Source organism: Anolis sagrei, chromosome 3, assembly GCF_037176765.1.
Source record: "Anolis sagrei isolate rAnoSag1 chromosome 3, rAnoSag1.mat, whole genome shotgun sequence".
NCBI lineage: Eukaryota > Metazoa > Chordata > Lepidosauria > Squamata > Dactyloidae > Anolis > Anolis sagrei.
Genome location: NC_090023.1, coordinates 14,858,699 through 14,882,387, shown reverse-complemented (window position 1 = coordinate 14,882,387; position 23,689 = coordinate 14,858,699). Strand labels below are relative to the sequence as shown.

The window sequence follows — 23,689 nt, the reverse complement described above, 5'->3', positions numbered from 1 at the left end:
TCTGCCATGGTTGTGGTCTCATTTCAATATGTTTGATCTATGTATACAGGGTTAGTCAAAATGCATAGGCCAATAAGCCATTCAATTGAATGGCTTATTGGCCTATGCATTTTGACTAACCCTGTATTTAAATTTGGATACAACCCAGCGCAAAGAGGAAAAATTGGTAGTATTTGGGGTTTGTGAAAAGATAAAGGCTCATTTTCATTTGTAGAATTCCTATTGTCAGGGTTATTTCTGAAGGCACAAAGGCAACAATGGGAAAGGAGATTTTTTTGCCTTTATGCTCTGCTTGTAGTCTTTCCAAAGTCATCTGGTTGGCTGATGGATGGAGGCTTTTATGCACATGGGGCTTTTAAGCTCTTTGTTTATTAAATTTGTACAAGATAGCCCAGTTCTCATAATGTCATTAGCTTCAATATAAGCTCCTTGCATTCCAACTCTGGGAAAACAAATGGGATAGAAATAAAGAGAATGAATGCCTATAGTGATCTATTTGGTACATGTTTAAATGAGAGATTGTTATAGAAACAAAAGTCCTGCATTGTCGAAGGCTTTCATGGCTGGAATCAATGGGTTGTTGTAGGTTTTTTCGTGCTATATGGCCATGTTCTAGAGGCATTCTCTCCTGACGTTTCGCCTGCATCTATGGCAAGCATCCTCAGAGGTAGTGAGGTCTGTTGGAACTAGGAAGATTGGGTTTATATATCTGTGGAATGGCCAGGGTGGGACAAAGATGCAGGTGAAACGTCAGGAGATAATGCCTCTAGAACATGGCCATATAGCCTGAAAAAACCTACAACAACCCAAAGTCCTGCAGTCATTGGTAGGGCACTATTACCATATATACTTGAGTATACGCCAACCCAAATATAAGCCAAGGCACCTAATTTTACCACAGAAAACTGGGAACATGTGTTGACTTGAGTATAAGCTGAGAGTAAATTTCAAAATAAAAATAGATACCAATAAAAATTACATAAGTGAGGCATCAGTAGGTTAAATGTTTTTGAATATTTATATAAAACCATAATTTAAAGTAAGACTATCTGATTAAACCATTCTTCTAACCTTCTACAATGTAAATCTGCTTACGTATCCTTCCCATAATAATAGAGTAAAAGAATAAATGTAGTAGTAGTAGAAGTAATAATAGAGTAAAATAATGGAAATGTAATAATAACAGTAACAATATTGTGTTATGTACAGATGTTTTTAACCTGTTAACTGTTTAATTTCTTTTATATATGTATGTATATTTGACATAGGCATCGAATTGTGCCTTCTTTTGTAAGCCGCCCTGAGTCCCCCCTCGGGGGTGAGAAGGGCGGGGTAGAAGTAACTGAAAAAATAAATAAATAAATAGAGTAAAATAATAAATGTAATAATAATAGAGTAAAATAATAAATGTAATAATAGCATTAATAATAGACTCTAACTGATTAAACCATTCTTCTAACCTTCTTAAATGTAAATGTGCTTACGTATCCTTCTAATAATAATAAATAGTAAAATAATGGAAATGTAATAATAACAGTAATAATAGAGTAAAATAAAAATTTAATAATAATAAATTGAGTAAAATAATAAATGAGTTGCTGATTGGCTGAGAAAGGCAGTATACAAATACAATAAATAAATAAATGTAATAATAGAGTAAAATAATAAATGTAATAATAACAGTAATAGTAATAATAAACATAATAGCAATAATAATAAAGTAAATGGAACACTGAAGGAGACAGAAGGCCTGATTCTTGCAGCCCAGGAGCAAGCAATCAGAACAAATGCAATTAAGACCAGGATCAAAAAATCAGCTAATGATCCAAAATGCAGACTGTGCAAGGAAGCTGATGAAACCATTGATCATATCCTCAGCTGCTGCAAGAAAATTGCACAGATGGACTACCAACAGAGGCACAACTATGTGGCCAAAATGATTCACTGGACCTTATGTCCCAAGTACCACCTGCCAGTAGTAAAGAACTGATGGAATCATAAACCTGCAAAGGTCGTGGAAAATAAATATGCAAAAATATTGTGGGACTTTCAAATTCAGACTGACGACATTTTGGAACACAATATACCAGACCTCATGATTGTGGAAAAGGAAAAAAAATGGATTATTGATGTTGTGTTGCCATACCAGGTGACAGTCGCATTGACGAAGAAAACAGGAAATACTCAGCCATGATCAGGACCTCAAACTCGAACTACAAAGGCTCTGGCATAAACCAGTACAGGTGGTTCCAGTGGTCATCGGCACACTGGGTGCCATGCCAAAAGATCTAAGCCAGCATTTGGAAACAATAAACATTGACAAAATCACGATCTGTCCACTGTAAAAGGCTACCTGACTTGGATCTGCGCGCATCATTCAAAAATATGTCACACAGTCCTAGATGCTTGGGAAGTGTTCAACTTGTGATTTTGTGATACAAAATCCAGCATACAGATTTCATTTACTGTGTCATACTGTGCTTTTGTGTCACTGTAATAATAAAGTAAAATAATAAATGTAACAATACAGTAAAATAATAAATGTAATAACAAGAATAAATAGAGAAAAATAATAAATGTAATATAATAATAATAATAATAGTAATAGAGTAAAATAATAAATGTAATAAAAATAATATTAACAGAGTAAAATAATAAATAACCTTGACTCGCATACAAGCCGAGGGTGGCTTTTTCAGCCTTAAAAAGGGCTGAAAAACTCTGCTTATACTTGAGTATATACAGTATTTTCAAGGATAATTATTTATTTTTCTGAAATAAAATGGGAACTATTTGCAGTCAAGCAAATTAAGAAAATTAAAACACTTTACAAATGGCAACATATACTATATTTTATTGTGTTTAAAGTGATACACTTTTGAGAAAGGTGCATTTGCACAACAGGTTGAACTGTTGAATTTTATCCACAGGTGACAATCATACATTATGACAAATGATAATTTGCCCATTGGGTGAATGAGAAGGCAAAAAAAATTGTGGGCAACAGTTAAACTAATGAACACTAAAAATGATAGCTACATGATTATTTACACCCAGTAATTTATTCCCCCAATTTGTCATTCATTAAATCTGCATGAGATAGAGAAAACTCCTTCTTGACTGTGTGTTGTTGTAGGTTTTTCCGGGTTATATGGCCATGTTCTGGGGGCAATTTTTTGACTTCTTGTCTCTTGACTCTTGGCACTGTCTGTATTTTGGGTATCTGTTATGAAATAGATTGCTGAATTGAAGTGCTCTACTATTTGTATAGCTTCTGGCTTTGTTAATTCACCAGGGCAAATTGGTAATTTTTAAAAATGAGGATAATTTCTGCCATAATTTAAATATATTTCCAGTGACATTTTTACAGAGACTCAAATATAGCCTTCTCTGTGTTTAAATTCTAAAAATATACTTTAGACTTCAAATTAAATTCCTTCTGTGACTTCCAGTCTTCCCACTTAACTCTTAATTTGGAATGTTAGTTTTTGTACCAAAGTTTCCAAATTTGCCTCCAATCAGCCCTTTGTTTCTGAACCTGAAAAAAAATGACACAATGAAGAGAAAAATCTACAGAGACCATCAATTTCTTTGGCAAACATGCCCAGTGTATGTTTCTGCTGTGTTATGCATTATGGTTCTGTGCTGTAAACAAGAAGAAAGTTGCCTTGACTGCTCTCATTTTTAAATTCTTTTTCGTAGAAAAGTACTTCGACATGAAAAAAAACCAATGCAAAGAAGGCCTTGACATATATAAGAAGTTTCTGACCAGAATGACAAGGATTTCTGAGTTTCTCAAAGTTGCAGAGGTAACAAATGCTGGTCATATCAAGAATTCTGTAATGTGTTATGCTGACAGAATGATGTCAATGAAAATATTGCGGAGGATAAAAATTAAAATTGTGAAACCAGAATGCTTTAGTTTAATTTGTTTAATTTAATCATTCATACCAGGCTGAAGGATTATTAGTGCAGAATGCATCTTGTATAAATGATTGACTCAAGGCAGCAGTTTACCAACCTCTCTAACAAAAACTGTCAATGAGCTGATATTATTAAAAAGTGTTTTTGATTTTATTACTTTGCTTATAAAGCCTCTTCATGACAAAATCTCTGGATAAGTCAGGAAAAGAATGTTAAAATATAACAATAGCAGTTAAAAGTGCTGAATTTTAGTTGGAAGTCCAGTCTACAAAAAGAAAAGGAACAAAACCGAAAGTAACATAAAAGGCTAACTTAAATATAGAAGAAGGCTTTTTTTTTTACTATGGCATCCCACGTGTGGAATGCCCTTCCCTTTAAAGGAGGGTGACTAAAATAATCAAGGGTCTGGAGAACAAGCCCTACGAGAAGCAGCTTGAAGAGCTGGGCAAGTTTAACCTGCAGAAGAGAAAAGTGGAGAGGAGACATGATGAAGGCCATGTATAAATATGTGAGGCGAAGTCATAGGGAGGAGGGTGCAAGCTTGTTTTCTGCTGCCCTGGAGACCAGGACGCGGAACAATGGCTTCAAACTACAAGAAACGAGATTCCATCTGAACATTAGGAAGAACATCCTGACTGTGAGAGCCGTTCAGCAGTGGAACTCTCTGCCCCGGAGTGTGGTGAAGGCTCCTTCTTAGAAGGCTTTTAAGCAGAGGCTGGATGGCCATCTGTCGGGGGTGCTTTGAATGCAATTTTCCAGCTTCTTGGTGGAATGGGGTTGGACTAGATGGTCCACGAGGTCTCTTCCAACTCTATGATTCTAAAGTTCAATTAGGACCGAAGTTAGTTTCTTTTTGGCACCAGGTCATTTGGGACCTAATTTACTTTTAGACATGAAGCTTGTGTTAACTCTTTTCGCCTCTTAAAGCCTTTTCAGCATGTTTGAATTGTGTTAATATGTTTTTATCTTGTTTAAATTATTGACTGTAATTTGGAATTGTTTAAATGGATGTTATTGCTCTGTTTGTTTGTTGCCCTAAGAACTCAAGATAAAAGCTTAGTATAAAAATAATAATTGAGGAACAGAATGATTGAAATTCTGATACTGAAAAGACTATGGAGATGGTGCAGTGGGGGGGGGGGGGTCCTCAAAGCTGTTTTTGTACCCCAGGATCAATCCAGACTCCTGACAACTCCTTTTGTATCCTTTTGTTTCCTCCCCACCTTCTCCCTCAATTAATTGTCTTTCCAGGGCGTTTCCAGGAAAGAGTTCAGCTTTTAAATACCTCCTCAAAAATCCAGTTTGCAAAACTGGAAGTAGACTTTAGTTGACTTTTTTCTTCATTATTTGATTGGTATTTTTGGTAGTCAGTATGGCCTATAAAAGTCCCTGGGGCAGAAAAAACAGCCCCCAGACCAGCCTCATGTGTCCACCTCAATATAGGTTCTGAGTTCTATAAGTCTTCATAATGTGCAAACCATCTTTCTTTCTCTTTTCAGTGGTCTTCAGTGTACTTTTTTAAATTACAGATTCAGCCAAGCATGTTTAAAGTCTATATCTTAAATATGTGATTGTATTTCTTATTGCAGCAAGTGGGAATAGACAGAGGAGACATACCCGATCTTTCTCAGGTAGATAATGTAATACGCATCATGTATGTTTGTTTTGGGGGTTTTATAATTTAAAGAATTTGATTTAGTTGCTAATGCTGTAGTTCAGTGTTTCTCAACCTGTGAGTCGGGACCCCTGGGGGAGTCATGAGGGGGTTTCCCAGGGGTCACCAAAAACCATCAGAAAACATATATTTCTGATGGTCTTATGAACCCTATTGGCAAAGAAGACCGAAGATATCTCTGCCTGTCCTTCTCATCCTTTTTGGAAACAAATGGCAAATCTTCCCACTAAAAGCCCTCCTCTGCTGTGATTAGCTGGCTTGTCAGCCAAGTGGAGGGCTGTTTCTGAGACTCCAAGCAGGGAGGGGAGAGCAGGCATGCTCGGCGCATGACAGTGTGGTGCACATGTGCGGGCGAGGAAGAACATGCGAGGCTTGCTCCAGCGAGTCCCTTCATGGCATGGGGGTTCTGTGTGGGAAGTTTGGCCCAATACTGTTGTTGGTGGGGTTCAGGATGCTCTTTGATTGTAGGTGAACTATAAATCCCAACAATTGCAACTCCCAAATGTCAAGGTCTATTTTCCCCAAACTCCACCAGTGTTCACATTTCGACATATTGAATATTCATGCCAAGTTTGGTCCAGTGAATGAAAATACATCCTGCATATTAAATATTTACATGATAATTCATAACAGTATCAAAATTACAGTTATAAAGTAGCAACAAAAATAATATTATGGTTGTGGGTCACCACAACATGAGGAAATATATTAAGGGGCCTTGGCATTAAGAAGGTTGAGAAACACTGTTTTAATTGGTTGTCACCATGTTATGTGTATAGGGCTTTAAAAAATGGGTTTGAATCTGATGTTCTATCTGTTGTCAAATACTGGTATAAAACCTCCTATTTTGCTTTGTTTTACTGCTGAGGATCCATAGTAAAAGATTATACCTTAAAGCAATAGATTCCTACATTTTAAATTAATTTAAATGCTGTGGTACAGTTGCATATATCTGTAGTGTTAAGCGCCATTGCATCTTATTGATTTCTAATAAGCTATTAAACCAAACCATAGAAATGCCAAATGCTTAGTCAGGATGGCAGAGATTTATAGTGCGTTAACATGTTTATATGGCTTAAAGTAATTTCTCCTTCGTTCAGTGTTCTGTTTTCCTTTGTGCTTTCTCTTCATGGATAGACGTTTAAATAAGTAGTCCTGATTAATGAATCATGGAACCACACTACTCTATGTAGTGCTTAATACATTTTTGGTGTTAGTGCAGTTAAGAGCTATTGACTGTCATTGGATATTGCGTAGTTGTGTTGAGGGAAGTGGTTACTGGGAGCTGCTGTTGTTATTTGACCTGAATTCCTGAAAGGCTGCTGATTTATTTTGTAGGCACCGAGCAGCCTTCTTGATGCATTGGAACAGCACTTAGGCTCTTTGGAAGGAAAGAAAATCAAAGACTCCACTGCTGCAAGCAGGCATGTATTAATTCTTCCTCATGATGGATTTGGACAGTGCTTGAAACTTTCTCGAATACGGTTTGCATGTTTTCATTGGAATAAGGAGCTTCAGACAACTGTTGAAGCCTGCCTGTGTCTGACAGATGCAGGTCTTAACCACTTTTCTGGACTGCATCTCTTTGGAGATGAATAATTAAATATTTCATGTTACCTCATGGAGCAGAACTCCTGCACATAATCAAGTCATATATCAAAGAGAAAACTAGCTGCAAAAAGTGTTCTAGGAAATTATTTCAACATGGCAAAAGTGGCATAGTTCCATCAAAACCTGACGGTTTGAATCTGTTGAATATAAGAAAGAACTGCAACTGCCACACAGTATTTCTTTTTATTTTGGGAGCTATCTAGTGTCTTACTTCTTTGGAGAAGTTAAGCTTCAAATCCTCTTGAAATAAATTAGGCTTAATTATTTCATCAGACCTGCGTTAAGTGTAATGATGGTCTCTGGATCCAACCTTAATAGAATTATTCCATTTAATTCCCTTGAAGTCCAGAAGATGGTCATAAAATTGTGGGCAATTTTATTCATAATCTCAGTCCTGAACATAATCCCATAGAACATTTGCAGCATTGTCCAGTGCCTTAATATCTTCACGCTTTATATTCCACACTGTAATAAAACGTACCATATATACTCGAATATAAGCCAAGTTTTTCAGCCCTTTTTCCAGGCTGAAAAAGCCCCCCTCCGCTTATACTTAAGTCAGTTATTTATTATTTTACTCTATTATTATTGTTGTTGTTGTTGCATTTACATTATTTTACTCTTATTATTATTACATTTATTATTTTACTATTTTTATTATTACATTTATTATTTTACTCTATTATTTTTACATTTATTATTTTAATCCCTTTATTATTATTGGAAGGATATGTAAGCACATTTATGTTGAAGAAGGTTAGAATCATGATTAAATCAGAGTTGGACAGTCTTATCTTAAATTGCAGTTTTATGCAGATATTCAAAAACATTTAACCTACTGATGCCTCAATTAATGTAATTTTATTGGTATCTATTTTTATTTTGAAATTTACCAGTAGCTGCTACATTTCCCACTCTGAGCTTATACTCGAGTCAATACGTTTTCCCAGTTTTTCGTGGTAAAATTAGGTGCCTCGGCTTATATTCAGGTCGGCTTATACCCGAGAATATACGGTACTTGACAGTTTTGAGGCTGCAGCATATATTTCCCCTGCTAGTCCCATAACTTTAAAAAAAACATATATCCTCCAGTGTAGGTCACTTTTAGACATTTGAACAGGGTGGTTAAATTTTACTAGCTATACAGTAGTAGAAAGGAAGTCGAAAGGCTCTCCTCCTCAAATTATACCTACAATAACATGTCCCTTTGAAAGACAAGTGTTGCACTGTAAAACCTTTTTGAATAAAGTGGGGGAAAAACACTCTAGAGCATCTTTCCCTATCGTGCCATGTATGTAATTGCCAGGTTTCCTCTTGTCAACCTTTCCTAGGGCTACCACTCTCTCCAATGCTGTCTCCTCCCTGGCAAGCACCGGCCTGTCGCTCACCAAAGTAGACGAAAGGGAAAAACAAGCTGCACTAGAGGAAGAGCAAGCACGTTTAAAAGCTTTAAAGGTGGGCGTGATTCTTGTGACCCTAATTATCTCTGCACTTTTAGTTTGAAAAATGGGCTGTGGGCATACAAGATTCATAAATAATGTGAGTGGGGAGTGGAGGGAGCACGTCTTCTGCCAGCCAAGATTTGAGTTATATGTGATGTTTCTGAGTGATGTGCCCTGCAGCATTGCTGTTTACAACAGTTATAGCACAAAGGTTTTTGTGGCACAGAACCGCAGGGCTACACAGTACCAAGAAGCAATGGAGTGTACTATAGGTGTTTGTAATATATATATGAATAAAATGAATACATGTGGTAAAATAATAAAAAGACATTATCTTATGTTCCTACCTTCTTTTTCTCTGACCTGTCCTTTTTCATTCACAATTAAGAGCCTTAAAATATTTGGTAAGATGACCAGTATTGCTGAGGAGTAAAGAATCTCTTCTTTATTATGATTTGTTGAGCCCCAGAACGACAACTGCTTGAGGGATTTCCTGTTTAACCATTGCTACCTTGTTTCCAAGTTTCTTATGCTGATTTGGTTTTTGAATAGGAACAGCGTCTAAAAGAACTTGCAAAGAAACCTCATACCTCCTTAACTACAGCCTCCTCCCCAGTGTCGAATACAGCAGGGAGTATAATGACGACACCAGCCATTGACATCTTCTCCACACCTAGTTCTTCAAACAGGTATTGCACTCATTTTTTTTATTGCCAGGAATTATAATTGCCCATAAGAAGATTGTGAGGTAATTTTTCTCATAAAAAAATTAAAAGCACAGCACAAAAATAAAATATTTAAGATGGAAGAACCTAGGAGAATAAAAAGTGTTCTCCTGGTGTGTGTATATCAGTCATGCTGCTCTAGGAAGCTGTTCCATAAACTAGTCTGCTAATACTGAAAAGGCCTACCTGCTTGGCCTCATTTGTCAGAGGTGCATGTAGGAGGATCTCAGAAGATAGGATCTGAGATTTATGTGGGAAGAGGTATTTTCCAGGTAACCTGGGTTAGAACCATCTCCATCTTGAAATATTAATACTGGCACTTCATGTTAAGCCTAGAAACAGACAGTGAAGATGACAGATTTGTAGATAACTATTTCAGTACTGCTAGTTGAAAAAGATTGATTCTAGCCACAGTGGATCCTTAATATGAGCCTGCTCTTTAATTGTGCATTATGTTGGCACGAGCTATTAGATCAGTGTTTCTCAACCTGTGGATCTCCAGGTGTTTTAGGCCTACAACTCCCAGAAATCCCAGCCAGTGTACCAGCTGTTAGCATTTCTGGGAGTTGAAGGCCAAAATCTCTGAGGACCCACAGCCCAGACATCAACACTGGGGCATGAGAATATTTTACTATGCAATTGTTCAAGGCATGCATATTTCATAAGGGGAAAGTAGATTTCTTTCTATAGACATACTTGTGTGTGCAAATCTATGTAAATGCCTTTGGCGATCAAGAACTTGTTTTGTCATGAACCTGTAGGATTGTGAACAGAGGCTAACGACTGCCTGTATTTCAAGAATCCCCAAAACTTTAAGTGAAGTTATTTAAACTGGAATTTAATTTACTCAAGTTGTATGGGCTGCATTTGTTTACAAAAACTTAAACCAAAGTTTCTCAACAAGGAAGGATTTTGAGTGACAGCTTGGACTCACATGCTTTTACCCGTCTTCCTATCACATGACCAAAAAGAGATATATGCCAGGATTCAGTTTTGCTTCTGAAGACTCCTGGCTTATTTATATATTAATCAGGAGTTGTGATTCAGAAATCTCAGTCATGTGCTAAGCAAGCCAATAAAATTATCATGAGTTTGATCTTAAACTTGAAAAATGTGACATGTATATTTATATCTTGACCTTTTTTGCTGTGAGTTCAAGGTAGGGTATATTTCTCATCTTCTGCATCCTTTAACTTCACAACAATTTTTGAAGTTCAGAATAAGACTAAGAAAGAGTGGCTGGCTTAAAATCAACTAGTGAGTTCCGTGGTTTAGGAAGGGCCCTATCCACGTCTCTCAAGTCCCCCTCCAGCCTGTATATTGCTGTATTGTGGAGCAATTTGACTACTTCATTGTGTTACCGCTGACTTTCTTCTGCAGAGTACACACAGCCTTTTAAAATTAAGACTTCACTTGCAAACACAAGAGCATATTTTTTGGGAACAGGAGTTTTTTATATCAGGATTCAGGATCTACTCTAGCATCTGTAGCCTGTGCAAAATCGTGGCTTATTTAGATTCATATATTACTGACTGAAAGGTTGGTGGTTTGAATCCATGGAGCGGGGTGAGCTCGCTCTGTTAGCCCCGGCTTCTGCCAATCTAGCAGTTCAAAAACATGGAAATATGAGTAGATCAATAGGAAGGTAATGGTGCTCCATGCAGGCCATGCTGGTCACATGACCTTGGAGGTGTCACTGGACAACGCCAGCTATTTGGCTTAGAAATGGAGATGAGCACCACCTCCCAGTGTTGGGCACAACTAGACTTAATGTCAGGGGAAACCTTTACCTTTACTTATATACCAAGAAACAGGAGTCTGCCTCTGAGCATGTCACAGTCAGTACCAAAATCACTATTTCAAGCCTTTTTCACCCACACATCTTTTTCCTGTATATACTCGAATATAAGCCTAGTTTTTCAGCTCATTTTTAATGCCGAAAATGTCTCCCTTGGCTTATATTCGAGTGAGGGTCTTGACAGGAAGGCGTGGGGCTGAAAGGACCCCTTTGCAGCTTTGTTGCTGTGCCGAGAGGAGAAGCTGTATGCCTCAATGTAATTTTATTGATATAGATTTTTATTTTGAAATTTACCAGTAGCTGCTTATATGTGAGTCAATAAGTTTTCTCAGTTTCTTGTAGTAAAATTAGATGTCTCGGCTTATATTTGGGTCGGCTTATACTCAAGTATATACGGTAATTTAAAAAATAAAACCAAACAAATTTCAGAAGGAAACACATTTTAACTGAAGATCTGAAGCACACCAAGATATCTACAAATGTGCCACAAGCTGCCTTCTTACTTTTCCCTGTTTTAGAATGCGCTTTTCACAGTTATAATTTGAGTTGTGGGTAGCCAAAATAACACAGGTTAGAGAATCCCTGCCCTTTGCTTCAAAAACAAATTGCTTGCTGAGACTGTCTCTTTCAGAATCTCTCATATAATCACGATGGCTAAGGAATTCTGAAGGAGATACACACAGCCATTGACATATACAGATTTGAAATTTGTGGATTTGATTAATATGTTCTATATAAGGATTTCTCCCAGCTATAATCTGTGGCCAACCATTGACCATGAAAATGGTGTTCTCTTTTATTAAAATAGCAGGGGGATTTAATCACATTTTCCCACTTTTGTTGGGGCGGTCCTACATCCTCAACCCAATGAATGCGGAGGATTGCGTTTAGTTCCAAAAAAAGCAACTTGTCTACATGGTGTCCCTATCTCTCGTTCCTCAATACTTCAGTTATTATCTCTGACATCGAACATTGCCACTGGCATTGCCTGTGTACTTTCTGACATATAGCTGCGAGAGTGAGAGCCTTTATAATAAAACTAGCCGTCCCCTGCCACACATTGCTGTGGCCCAGTCTGGTGATCTGGAAAATAAAGTAATGAGGAAGTGTTGGTTTGTAATATATGTAATTTCTTTATGCTTGTGGGTAAACAATATTTCTTGTTTCTTTGTCAGTGTTGATGTGGAGAGTGTCTGGTTTGCCTACTCTGGAACATGCAACATATAATTGTCCTTCTTTAAGGGTCCCTTTCAAATCTATGAAACTATATCTGTCTGTGAACCATATATATCTATTTATATATATGTCTGGATGGTTCTTTGTCAGGAGGGCTTTGATTACGTTTTCTTGTCCTGGTGAAGGGAGTTGGACTGGATGGCCTTAAGTACGGGGGTTCTGTGTGGGAAGTTTGCCCCAGTTCTGTCATTGGTGGGGTTCAGCATGCTCTCTGATTGTAGGTGAACTATAAATCCCAGTAACTACAACCCCAAATGTCAAGGTCGATTTCCCCCAAACCCCATCTGTGTTCATATTTGGGAATATGGAATATTTGTGCCAATTTTGGTTCAGATCCATCATTGTTTGAGTCCACAGTGCTCTCTGTAGGTGAACTACAACTCCCAAACTCAAGGTCAATGCCCACCTAACCCTTCTGGTGTTTTCTGTTGGTCATGGAAGTCCTGTGTCCCAAGTTTGATTAAATTCTATCATTGGTGGAGTTCAGAATGCTCTTTGATTGTAGGTAAACTATAAATCCCAGCAACTACAACTCCCAAATGACAAAATCAATTTTTTGAGTGAAGGACATACATTGGGTTGTTAGGTGTATTGTGTCCAAATTTGGTGTCAATTCGTCCAGTGGTTTTTGAGTTATGTTAATTCCACAAACGAACATTACATTTTTATTTATATAGATGAAACAAAATAATATGAAAACCAGGACAGGAACCAAACAACAATGCAATGACATCTGTGAGCCCAGTGGGTCTGTTTCTCAAATAGAAAGCATCTTTGTTTTGAAAGAGATTTTCGAATACAGTTTTGTAATAGTGTGAGTATGTGTAATCTGTTGCTCCAAAAAGAATCTGCCAGTCCCTCTGGTCATGTTGATAATCTCAGGGATGCCTAAAGTGCATCTTTGATCGTGACCTTGGATTCCCAGGAAGCTGAATTAAGCAAAAAGCAGTATGTCTCCATGATTGTTCTTTGAAACAGCTTGGTACATTTATTGAAAGAATGGCAGTCCTCTCCATGTCTCTGATAGTTGTCTCACTTGTTTCTGTAGCACATCAAAGCTGCCAAATGACCTGCTTGATTTGCAGCCAAGCTTTCATCCCTCTGTGCATCCCATATCTTCTGCACCACAAGTAGGAGGGACCTGGGGAGGTAAGAAATTCAATTACATACCATTTGTGATTATAGATTGCCGTTTCTATCATCGTTGAATCTCGGCTCTGTTTACTTGCAAATTTAATTAACTAGATTTTTTCTAAATGTCCCAATCAGTTAATTCTTCTAACTCTTTGGACAATCAGGAAGCAAGCAGTGAACCTGAATATATCTTTGCATTCCCTTTGAATCACTGTTTTATTTTGTTTTGGTTTTCTTCTTTTATTGTGGATTTGTAATTACATCCTTATGGCAGAAGAATTTTGTAAAGTAGTAATAATGGTCATCATCATCATCTTTATTTGTACCCCACCACCATCTCCCCAGAGGGAGTCGGGGCGGCTTACAAATGCACTCCCAAGGTGCAACATAAAAACATCAAGGTTTGTTTTGGAGTGACAGCTTGATAGTCAGAATACAATTTCTGTGTGCTCTCCAAACAATAATAGGAAAATGTGGAATAGAATTTCACCTTGAGAGGAAAATAGATGATTTGTGTTGAGTACAGAACTATAAACAAATCCCTGTTGGAGGACATAGGAGGGAAACCAGAGTATATTTCAAGTCTTCCAGAGCATCCTTGTGGAGGATAATCTGAATAAGGTTGCATACTTGAGACTGCCTGGAGAATGGCAAGCCTTCATTTTATGGAGTATTTTAAACAAAGATTATAACTATATGGCTACTTATCAGAAGTCCTGTTGCATGTGAATTGCATTAGTAGGAAATCAAGCTGTATTACTGGGTTGCTGTGAGTTTTCTGGGCTATATGACCATTTCCAGAAGCATTCTCTCCTGACGTTTCACCCTCATCTATGGCCGACATCCTTGGATTGATTCAGACATTGAATGTTTGCCTTTTATTATTGGAATCCCTTAGGGGAGATAGGACAAATTATTATTATTATTATTATTATTATTATTATTGGAGCCCCCGGTGGCACAGTGGGTTAAACCCCTGTGCCGGCAGGACTGAAGAGCGACAGGTTGCAGGTTCGAATCCAGGGAGAGGTGGATAAGCTCCCTCTATCAAGTCCAGCTCCTCATGTGGGGACATGAGAGAAGCCTCCCACAAGGATGATAAAAACATCAAATCATCCAGGCATCCCCTGGGCAACGTCCTTGCAGACAGCCAATTCTCTCACACCAGAAGCGACTTGCAGTTTCTCAAGTTGCTCCTGACACGACAAAAAAAATCGTTATTATTATTATTATTATTATCATCATTATCATTATCAGAGGCTGTGCTTGGCCAGCTTGATAAGCATTAAATGGCATTGCAACTTCAAAGCCTGGCTGCTTCCTGCTTGGGGGCTTCTTTGTTGGGAATTGTTAGCTGGCCCTGATTGTTTCCTGACTGGAATTCCCCTGTTTTATAAGTGTTGTTCTTTATTTACTTTCCTGATTTTAGAGTTTCTTTAATACTGGTAGTCAGATTTTGTTCCTTTCTTCCTTTCTGTTGAAATTGTCCACATGCTTGGGGATTTCAATGGCTTCTCTGTGTAGTCTGACATGGTGGTTGAGAGAGTGGTCCAACATTTCTGTGTTCTCAAATAATATGCTATGTCCAGGTTGGTTCATCAGGTGCTCTGCTATGGCTGACTTATCTGGTTGAATTAGTCTGCAATCTTTCATGTTCCTTGATTCGTGTTTGGGAGCTGCAGCTTTGAAGCTGCAAGGCCATTCAATGCTAATCAAGCTGGCCAGTTGCAACATTAACACTTGCCTCAAAGAGAACAAGATTTCTTTCTCCCACCCTGGACATTCCACAGATATATAAACCCTAGTTGTCTAGTTTCCAACAAACCTCACAAACTCTGAGGATGCCGGCTATAGATGTGAGCAAAATGTCAGGAGAGAATGTTTCTGGAACAGCCCGGAAAATTCACAGCAACCCAGTGATTCCGGCCATGAAAGCCTTCAATAACACATCATACTATATTACTTTTTGAGAGCCCTGTTCTGATTTAGTGGCCTCAGATTGAGTGGGAAGGTATGTGGAAAACAAGTAAGTTCCAGTGTGCAGTGGAGACTTCTTTTTAGTGCATCTATTAGGATTATAGTCTGACAGCTGGAACCAATGTCTTGTTCTTAATGTTTAGGCCCCAAGTGTACCAGGGGGCCTAAAATGTGATACTATACTCCCTACAGTATCTACAATATCCCCCAGGTGGGTGGGCATTTGGGGAAAAACATTTGTTGTTTTTTTTGTGGTGCGTTGTATGGTGGCATGTATTGTCCCCACTCCTGGTCTCCTAGGGGATTAGTGCGGCCCCCTTGGCCTCCCATTGTTGTCTACCCCAGGTTTAAGTGGTACATACTTTCTATATTTGTGTTTATATCTGCTACCACAGTCAGTATACTAACAGCCCTGGCTTTCTTTTCTTAATGAGTCTTTACATGAATTGAGAAGTTGCATAGTTCTGTACAATAATTACTGGAAATAAGAGATACAGCATATTTCATATGCCTTTTAAAGTGTTGGGCAATATCTTTACCATCTTCTAAACAAAATATGTCTTTGGATTTTGTTTTTAAAGTGTAGTTAGTTGGGTTCCTTATCTTTAATACTTAGCTCATCTTCTGCATTGTTATTGGACTCTTGCAATTCCCGTTTTTCAAACCACAAAATCTCTTATGGGTTAATAAGAGGAGAAACATTGTTTTATGATACTTACTATTTTTTTATTTGTTCATTATGTGCCTGCTTGAGCAAAAGTCTCTATATCCCAACTGCTAGAATTGACCTTGGTGGAAAATAAATGAATACAGTGCAATACAGCTGTTCCATATTAAAGTTGTAATCTTGGCTGTTGCAGGTTTTTCCTCTAGAAAGATACTTTTCAGGCTGTTATGCTTTGCTTGGACTATATGTTCTAATTACATGTACCCCCAAAGTTTTTAACAAGGAAGTTATTCTAAATGTGCAAAGCAGCACACAGGGAGGAGGGAGCGAATTTGTTTTCTGCTTCCCTGGAGACTAGAACACGAAACAATTGCTTCAGATTCCATCTGAACATTAGGAAGAACTTCCTGACTGTGAGAGCTGTTCAACAGTGGAACTCTCTGCCCCGGAGTGTGGTGGAGGCTCCTTCTTTGGAAGCTTTTAAACAGAGGTTGGATGACCACCTGTCAGGGGTGCCTTGAATGCAATATTCCTGCTTCTTGGCAGGGGGTTGGATTGGATGGCCCATGAAGTCCCTTCCTACTCTATCATTCTATGATTCTATGGTTTATTTGGGAGTTGGCACTCAAGCAAAGACTGTCCTGCTTCTCTGTTTCCCAGTGGGAACCACAAAAGGCTTTGTGCAACTTGTCCTGTCTTTACTGATGATAGAAGTATTAAAAATCAGATTGATGTGCTCATCACCAAAACAGGAGCCCCCGGTGGTGCAGTCGGTTAAACCTTTGTGCGGGCAGGACTGCTGACCGATCCGGGGAGAACAGGTTGAGCTCCCTCTGTCAGCTCCAGCTCCCCATGCAGGGACATAAGAGAAGGCTCTCACATGGATGGTAAAACATCAGAACTTCCAGCCGTCCCCTGGGCAACGTCCTTGCAGATGGCCAGTTCTCTAACACCAGAAGTGACTTGCAGTTTCTCAAGTTGCTCCTGACACACACACACACACACACATCACCAAAACATTAAAGAGTAATTTTCTTGAATCTTGATGTAATATGAAAAAAACAGAGGAACCATTATGTAATTTGAATATTGTTTAATTCTTAAAGGCCTAACCAAATATGTAGGAGAGGGACTGTTTCCTCTGGAGTTACATATGTCGTAACTTGGCAACTTTGGATAACACTTTATGCATCTGCTCTTGTGGAAAGTAGTCTTCAAATGTAAATGAGACACCTTAATTCTTACCATTGTTTGAAGTGTACTATGAGAAAGAAAATAATCTAAATCCATTATGCCTGACACATACACTAACTGTGCCCTTGCTTAAGTTTGCACCTTCTAATTCAAGTGCAAATCAGTGTCTAATTGCTTCAGTATACAAGAGATAATATCCAAAACAATGACTGGAATACTGCCACTCCATTTCAAAGCTGTTGAATTATAGTACCTCATTTTTGTTTTATACCTTTGCCAATTGTGCATTTAGTTCCCAGATATTTGATCAGTCATGGCATAGGCTCCTCTTTGTCTGTATTCTGAATGTGCTATGTTCATATAAGCCCAATTTGCTACCAAGCTTAGCCATCTACAACTTGGGTGGATGGAAGTTTTTTTTTTAAAGGGGGGGGTTGAAAAGTCTCAGGACAAGCTTTGCAAAACTTATATGAGGAACTGATCTCAATAAAAGTAATGTGCAGTATGATCTAAGGAAGTTTTTCAGATGCACATTTAAAGGAGCTTATGTAACCTAGAGATTACACATAGACATTTTCCAAGAATTCGTTTAGATTTCACTTACACTTACAATATATGTCCAGGGATGCTAGCTTGCATTCTTGAAAGAAAGTAACTTCTTACCCCACTAATGCTGTTCCTGATTACTAATACACAGCTTACTCCATCTCCCTGCTCCTTCTCTTTCTCCTTCTCGCTCTGTCTGGGCCGCGCAGATCCATTTACTTCTTCTGCTGATGGGGTCGATGATGCCATTCCAAGCCTAAATCCTTTCCTCACAAAATCTAGCGATCACCTCTCTGTCTCCTCTGATGTACTACCTACTTTCACTTCTAGGACACCAACTCATGAAATCTTTGTTGGTAAAGTACTGTCTGACTGTCTTTCCCCTTTCTCTGCTTTAACCGGACTTTGTTGAGCAAATTGAGGATTTCCAAAAGATTAAAAATGAAATAAGCTGAAACACCTATTAGTTTAAACTATGGCCCAGCTTTTGAAGGTTATCTAGCTTAATCAATAGAGAGCAGAGCTGGGTGGAACCGTGGGAGGAGGACGTCATATCCTTTCCATCCCAACCTTACTGATTTTTATATTTACTTATATACTTATCATAGGAACCCCCAGTGGCACATCAGGTTAAACCACTGTGCTGCTAAACTTGTTGACTAAAAGGTTGGCAGTTCAAATCTGGGGAGCGAGGTGAGCTCCCACTGTTAGCGCTAGCTTCTGCCAACCTAGCAGTTTGAAAACATGCAAATTTGAGGTACGACTTCGGCAAGAGGACAACGGCGCTCCATGCCGTCATGCAAGCAACATGACCTTTAAGGCGTCTGCGGATAAAGCCGGCTCTTCAGCTTAGATATTGAGATGAGTACCAACCCCCAGAGTCGGATACGACTAAACTTAAAGTCAGGGGAAATATTTACCTTAATATACTTATTGTACTTCCTTATCATCCTGATAGTACTTGCCCTGAACCCCTGTGATCACTGCTTTTGGGGACATTCCTCTCCCCAAAAAGGGATGGGTGGGAGACTGCCATCATTTCAACTAGCATGCCTGGGCAAAATGCAGCTATGAGTTGTATTCAATCCCCACAGGGCATGGTGGATATTTGGGCCATGGTCTTTATCTACATCGCAGCAGTTCTGAACATAGGAAAGTTACCCATATTTTGAAGGCCTTGAAATAAGGGCCTGAAACACAACCAGAATGTCCCCTAGCAGGAATTTAAGGACACCCCAATATCTCCTGTGGGATTAATGCAGCCACCTAGTCTTCCATATAGATGTTGTTGGGTATCCAGATAAGAATGGTTCGGGAAGCTTCAGCAAGTTGTACAACAGGCTATTATGGATCACATGTAGCTTATAGGTGTGCCCTTGGTTTCCCTGAATTAGTGTTCAGAATCCAAGATAGATGGGGGGCAGCCTGACTTCAAAAGCATAAATTTAAAGACCATCATGTCATGCATATGACTTGCAATTTAACTTTTTCTGGTTCTCTAGATCACTTCAATCCATTTACTGATACAAACCCCTTTGTGACAACCAAATATGCATCCACTGTTCAGCTCTGTCACTTTACTTCAGGTATAATACAAATGCCTCGAGGTTTTACACTTTCTTATGTTACTAGAGGTGTAAAACGTGGCATTTGAACCTTAATGTCTTTAGGTAGTGTAACGTTTCCCCTTTTTAGAAGTTGCACCTATATCGACTCTGTGTATGTGTGTGTTGTAGGTATAGTCTTACCTTACCTTCCAGATATTTAATTGTGCAACTAGAGTATGTCCTGTTTGTTATTTCTTTCTTTCTGTAACTTTCCCTCTTTGCTTTTCTGCTTCATATGCCTTTATCAGATTCTTTTTGTGGTCCACAAGCTTACCCTAATGCTTCCCATTTCCGCAGTGAGCCCTCAACTGTAGCTGGTCTATTTGGAGGTAGGTAATAGTATTAGTCTTTAGAACATAACCATTTGAAGTCCACCTAATCTATGCAAAGCTGACAAATGGACACCATAGAGATGATTTCCCTTGGGTTGCTGTGAGTTTTCCAGGCTGTGTGGCCATGTTCCAGAATCATTCTCTCCTGATGTTTCGCCTGCATCTATGGCAGGCATCCTCAGAGGTTGTGAGGTCTGTTGGAAACTAGGCAAGTGGAATATCCAGGGAGGGAGGAAAGAACTCTTGTCTGTTGGAGGCAAGTGTGAATGTTGCAATTGGCCACTTTGATAGCATTGAATGGCCTTGCAGCTTCAAAGCCTGGCTGGTTCCTGCCTGGGGGGAATCCTTTGTTGGAAGGTGTTAGCTTGCCCGATTAACAAAGAATTCCCAGCAAAGGATTCCCCCAGATCGGAACCAGGCAGGCTTTGAAGCCTCAAGGCCAATCAGTGCTAATCAAGGTGGCCAATTGCAGTATTCACAAATGCCTCAAACAGACAAGAGTTCTTTCTCCCACCATGGACATGAAACCCCAGTTGCCTAGTTCAAGGGAACACTATATTTTAAGGTGAATTTGTTGTTTTCAGGCACTGTGTATGTGCCATTGTAAGCCGCCTTGAGTTCCCCTGTTAGGGTAGAGAAAGGTGGGGTATAAACATGGCAAATAAATAATAATGCTTCTGGAACATGGCCATACAGCCCAGAAAACTCACAGCAACTCAGTCATTCCGGCCATGAAAGCCTTTGACAACACAAGGATTTCCCTTGTTTTTGTATGGTACCTATTGATCAGCATCACGTTATATTATGGTCTGATGCAGTTCGAGTCTGGCTCATCTGTCTGTTCTTCTGATCACTAAACCCTCCTGAAATAGCACCTTCTTTACATTTTGTGTTAAGTACTCCCTTTTGTCCTAAATCTATTTTTATCAGATTATTCTACACTTTGGTATCTCACTTTCCAATATTCTGTCTGTAGTGTTCATCTCTATGATCTTCTATCATGCCCCCCTGTTTCTCTAAACAATAAGTCCACATTTTCTTTAGCCTTCCTTTGTAAGGTAAAAAATCATATTAGCTTTAAAAACTTTTTATTCTATTTCATTTCCATCTATATGAGATTGAGAGGTCCCAAACTGCTGCATATGTGTATTTACATATCATAGGTGCACTTGCAGCTCTTTTGGTGTCTTTCTGTGTTTAAGAATTGCACCAGACTGATTTGATTAGGGAAGCCCTTCTGGAGCACTCAGCATGCTGGAAATTCATCATTGTGATTCTCAGTAAAAGGAAATAAGCTTAATCTATATGCTCTGTAAGAAACTCGCAGTAATTATTTTTCATATGATGGATGTTCCTTCTGATTTCGTTATGGTACCACACTGACGCATTCATTTATTTAAAACTCCGGTACATTTTTTGGCAAGAGACTGTTTTGTAAAAGGAAGGAAAATAGAATGTGTAATGTGTAACATGGATGCCAGATGGAAAAAAGACTTTAAAACATATTCTTGGCTCGTGAGTAACTTGAATTTATGGACACTTAGTGCAGCAGCTTAGAGTTGAAGTAAATGTGATGTAGGTTCTGAGTCTCAATGAACCGTTTGTGGTTTTGTGGCATAGCTGCCTTAAAAGCTGCCAGGCCTGGGAAATGGTAATAGAGACAACAAAGTCAGGAGAACCAGAGTCTGCAATTCTGGATATTCCTCAAGAACAGGGGTGGCAGATTTGGAAGTAATGAACTGAAATTGGAAGCTTTGAAGGCCTCCACAGCAAATGACTCTCAAATAGCGTAGCAGTTGACACTCAATTTCCATCACAGGTCCCTTTCTTTTGAAGAATTGAACTTTTTCCGCATGAAAGAGAACGCTGGAAATGAGAAACTTATCAACACCATAGAACTTTAGTTTTATTTATTTTTTATTTACAGTATTTATATTTAACCCTTCTCACCCCACAGGGGATTCAGGGCAGATTATAATGCACATATACATGGCAAACATTCAAAGCCATTAGACATACAACATATATAGACAGACACAGAGACAATTTAACATTCCAGCTTTCTGGCTTCATGAGTGTATGCTCGATTCTGGCCACAGGGAGAGCTGCCGCTTCACCGTCCACTTATAACACCAAGTCCTTGATGGAGTACTTCCTCATTCTTACACACGCTGCTGGAAGGTTTTATGATGTCGTAAATTAGTTAAATTAGCCTCCCCGCATAAAGCAGTACCTAAATTTCCTACTTGACAGATGCAACTGTCTTTCGGGCTGCATAGGTCAACAGCAAGCTAGACTATATTAATGGTCGGGAGCTCATTCCAACCCAAGCTGGCTTCAAACTCATGCCCTCTTGGTCAGTAGTGATTTAATGCAGGTGGTTACTAACTAGCTGCTCCACAGCCCAGTTTTAGAAGTTGGTCCTCAAAATACTTCCACCCATTTTATATGCAACAAGCAGTATTGAATGTGTCATTTCTTGCATTATAGACTTTCTCTGAGTCACATAACATGCAGTTCTTGCAGACGCAGACATCTCTTCCAGTGTCTATCCATCATCTATGTATGCCCACCTAGCTGCTATTTGTATGGAAGCTGAGAGTTCATGTAGTGCATATAAACGAGCTTAGCATTGTTTCATTGTCTTTTTATAGGGTTCTCTCCCTCTCCTGTTGCTCCATCGCAGCCCTCTGCAAGCCTTAACGTTGACTTTGAGTCTGTGTTTGGAAACAAAACTTCAAATGTACCAGTGGATTCTAGTGGTAGGTCTTCCAAGTAACAGTTATGTAATATTGAGCAAAGAAGGGGGGAATGTCACTGTGTTGTGTTAAATTGTCTGGGTATCTTAAAAAACAGTGCAATACTTTCATTTTTGAATAAGGTTTTATGGGCGATGTTGTGCACTAGAGAAGGAACACCTCTGACCTTAAACACCACACCAGCTTGGTAAAATCAGCAAGCAGTTTATTGAAGAATATATGAAGGCAAAGCAGTAAAAATGGTAAAAACAGTATAGTCCCAAGATAAAGGATAGTCCATGAGCTTCAAGGCTCAATGTAAAACACAAGATGCAAAGGTGCAAAATCCATAGAACAAGGCAGCATGAAAATCCAATACACAGATCAGGAGCCTGGCAAAACTTGGAACATGAAACTAGGAACACTTGGAAACCAGACCGTCATGAAATTCCAAAGTTGTTGAGACTGAGGCAGTTCTTTCCGATACAAAGCTTTTTCCAGACCCAAGAACCTACAGGAAAGCATTACTCTTGCTCTTACACCAGATAAAAGTTTCTTATCTCGCTTTTTCTGCAAACAAATTGACCTTTGTTGTGTCTGAGAATTTTGTCTTTGTTTACAAAAGTCTTGCTTTCTATCTTCACTCCCATTAAATTCTGCACCTGATAAATTATCTTCAGAAGATAGTTTCTCAGAGAAAGACTGTTGAGGACCTCTCCCAGGAATGTGACCTTGTGAATCTTCATGAAACACCTCGGGTCTCTTGTCTGGGCTTAACTCAGGCCCAGGCAAGCCCTCGTCCCCATTGCCAACAGGCCAAGGCCCAGAAAACCCTTCATCCCTATTCCAATTGTGAACATCAGGCACAATCACAGGCTGAACTATAACAGATGACTTCATGGGAAACCTGAATGTTCATTGATGGTGCGCTCTCCCCAAATGTTGTAGTTCCTGGTTCACAAATGGTAATAATAATAATAATAATAATAATAATAATAATACTTTATTTATACCCCATCACCATCTCCTCAAGGGGACTCGAGGTGGCTTACATGAGGCCAAGCCCAACAACACATCAGTAAA

At 38.9% G+C, this 23,689-nt stretch overlaps 1 protein-coding gene across 11 annotated transcripts in view; it reads left to right on the top strand.

Moving 5' to 3' along the window:
* Positions 1–23,689, top strand: part of PICALM (phosphatidylinositol binding clathrin assembly protein) — a 100,818-nt gene that overhangs the window by 57,874 nt on the left and 19,255 nt on the right. For 4 of the 11 annotated variants that reach the window (XM_060771145.2, XM_060771147.2, XM_060771150.2 and 1 more), the window contains exons 7-16: positions 3,703–3,809; positions 5,514–5,555; positions 6,938–7,023; positions 8,542–8,665; positions 9,205–9,341; positions 13,460–13,560; positions 18,139–18,285; positions 19,432–19,515; positions 19,785–19,865; positions 22,523–22,630. In XM_060771145.2, the coding sequence (XP_060627128.2) occupies positions 3,703–3,809; positions 5,514–5,555; positions 6,938–7,023; positions 8,542–8,665; positions 9,205–9,341; positions 13,460–13,560; positions 18,139–18,285; positions 19,432–19,515; positions 19,785–19,865; positions 22,523–22,630 (1,017 nt within the window). The remainder of the gene's footprint in view (positions 1–3,702; positions 3,810–5,513; positions 5,556–6,937; positions 7,024–8,541; positions 8,666–9,204; positions 9,342–13,459; positions 13,561–18,138; positions 18,286–19,431; positions 19,516–19,784; positions 19,866–22,522; positions 22,631–23,689) is intronic. The other 7 variants (XM_060771148.2, XM_060771151.2, XM_060771153.2 and 4 more) reach the window with 5 other exon arrangements.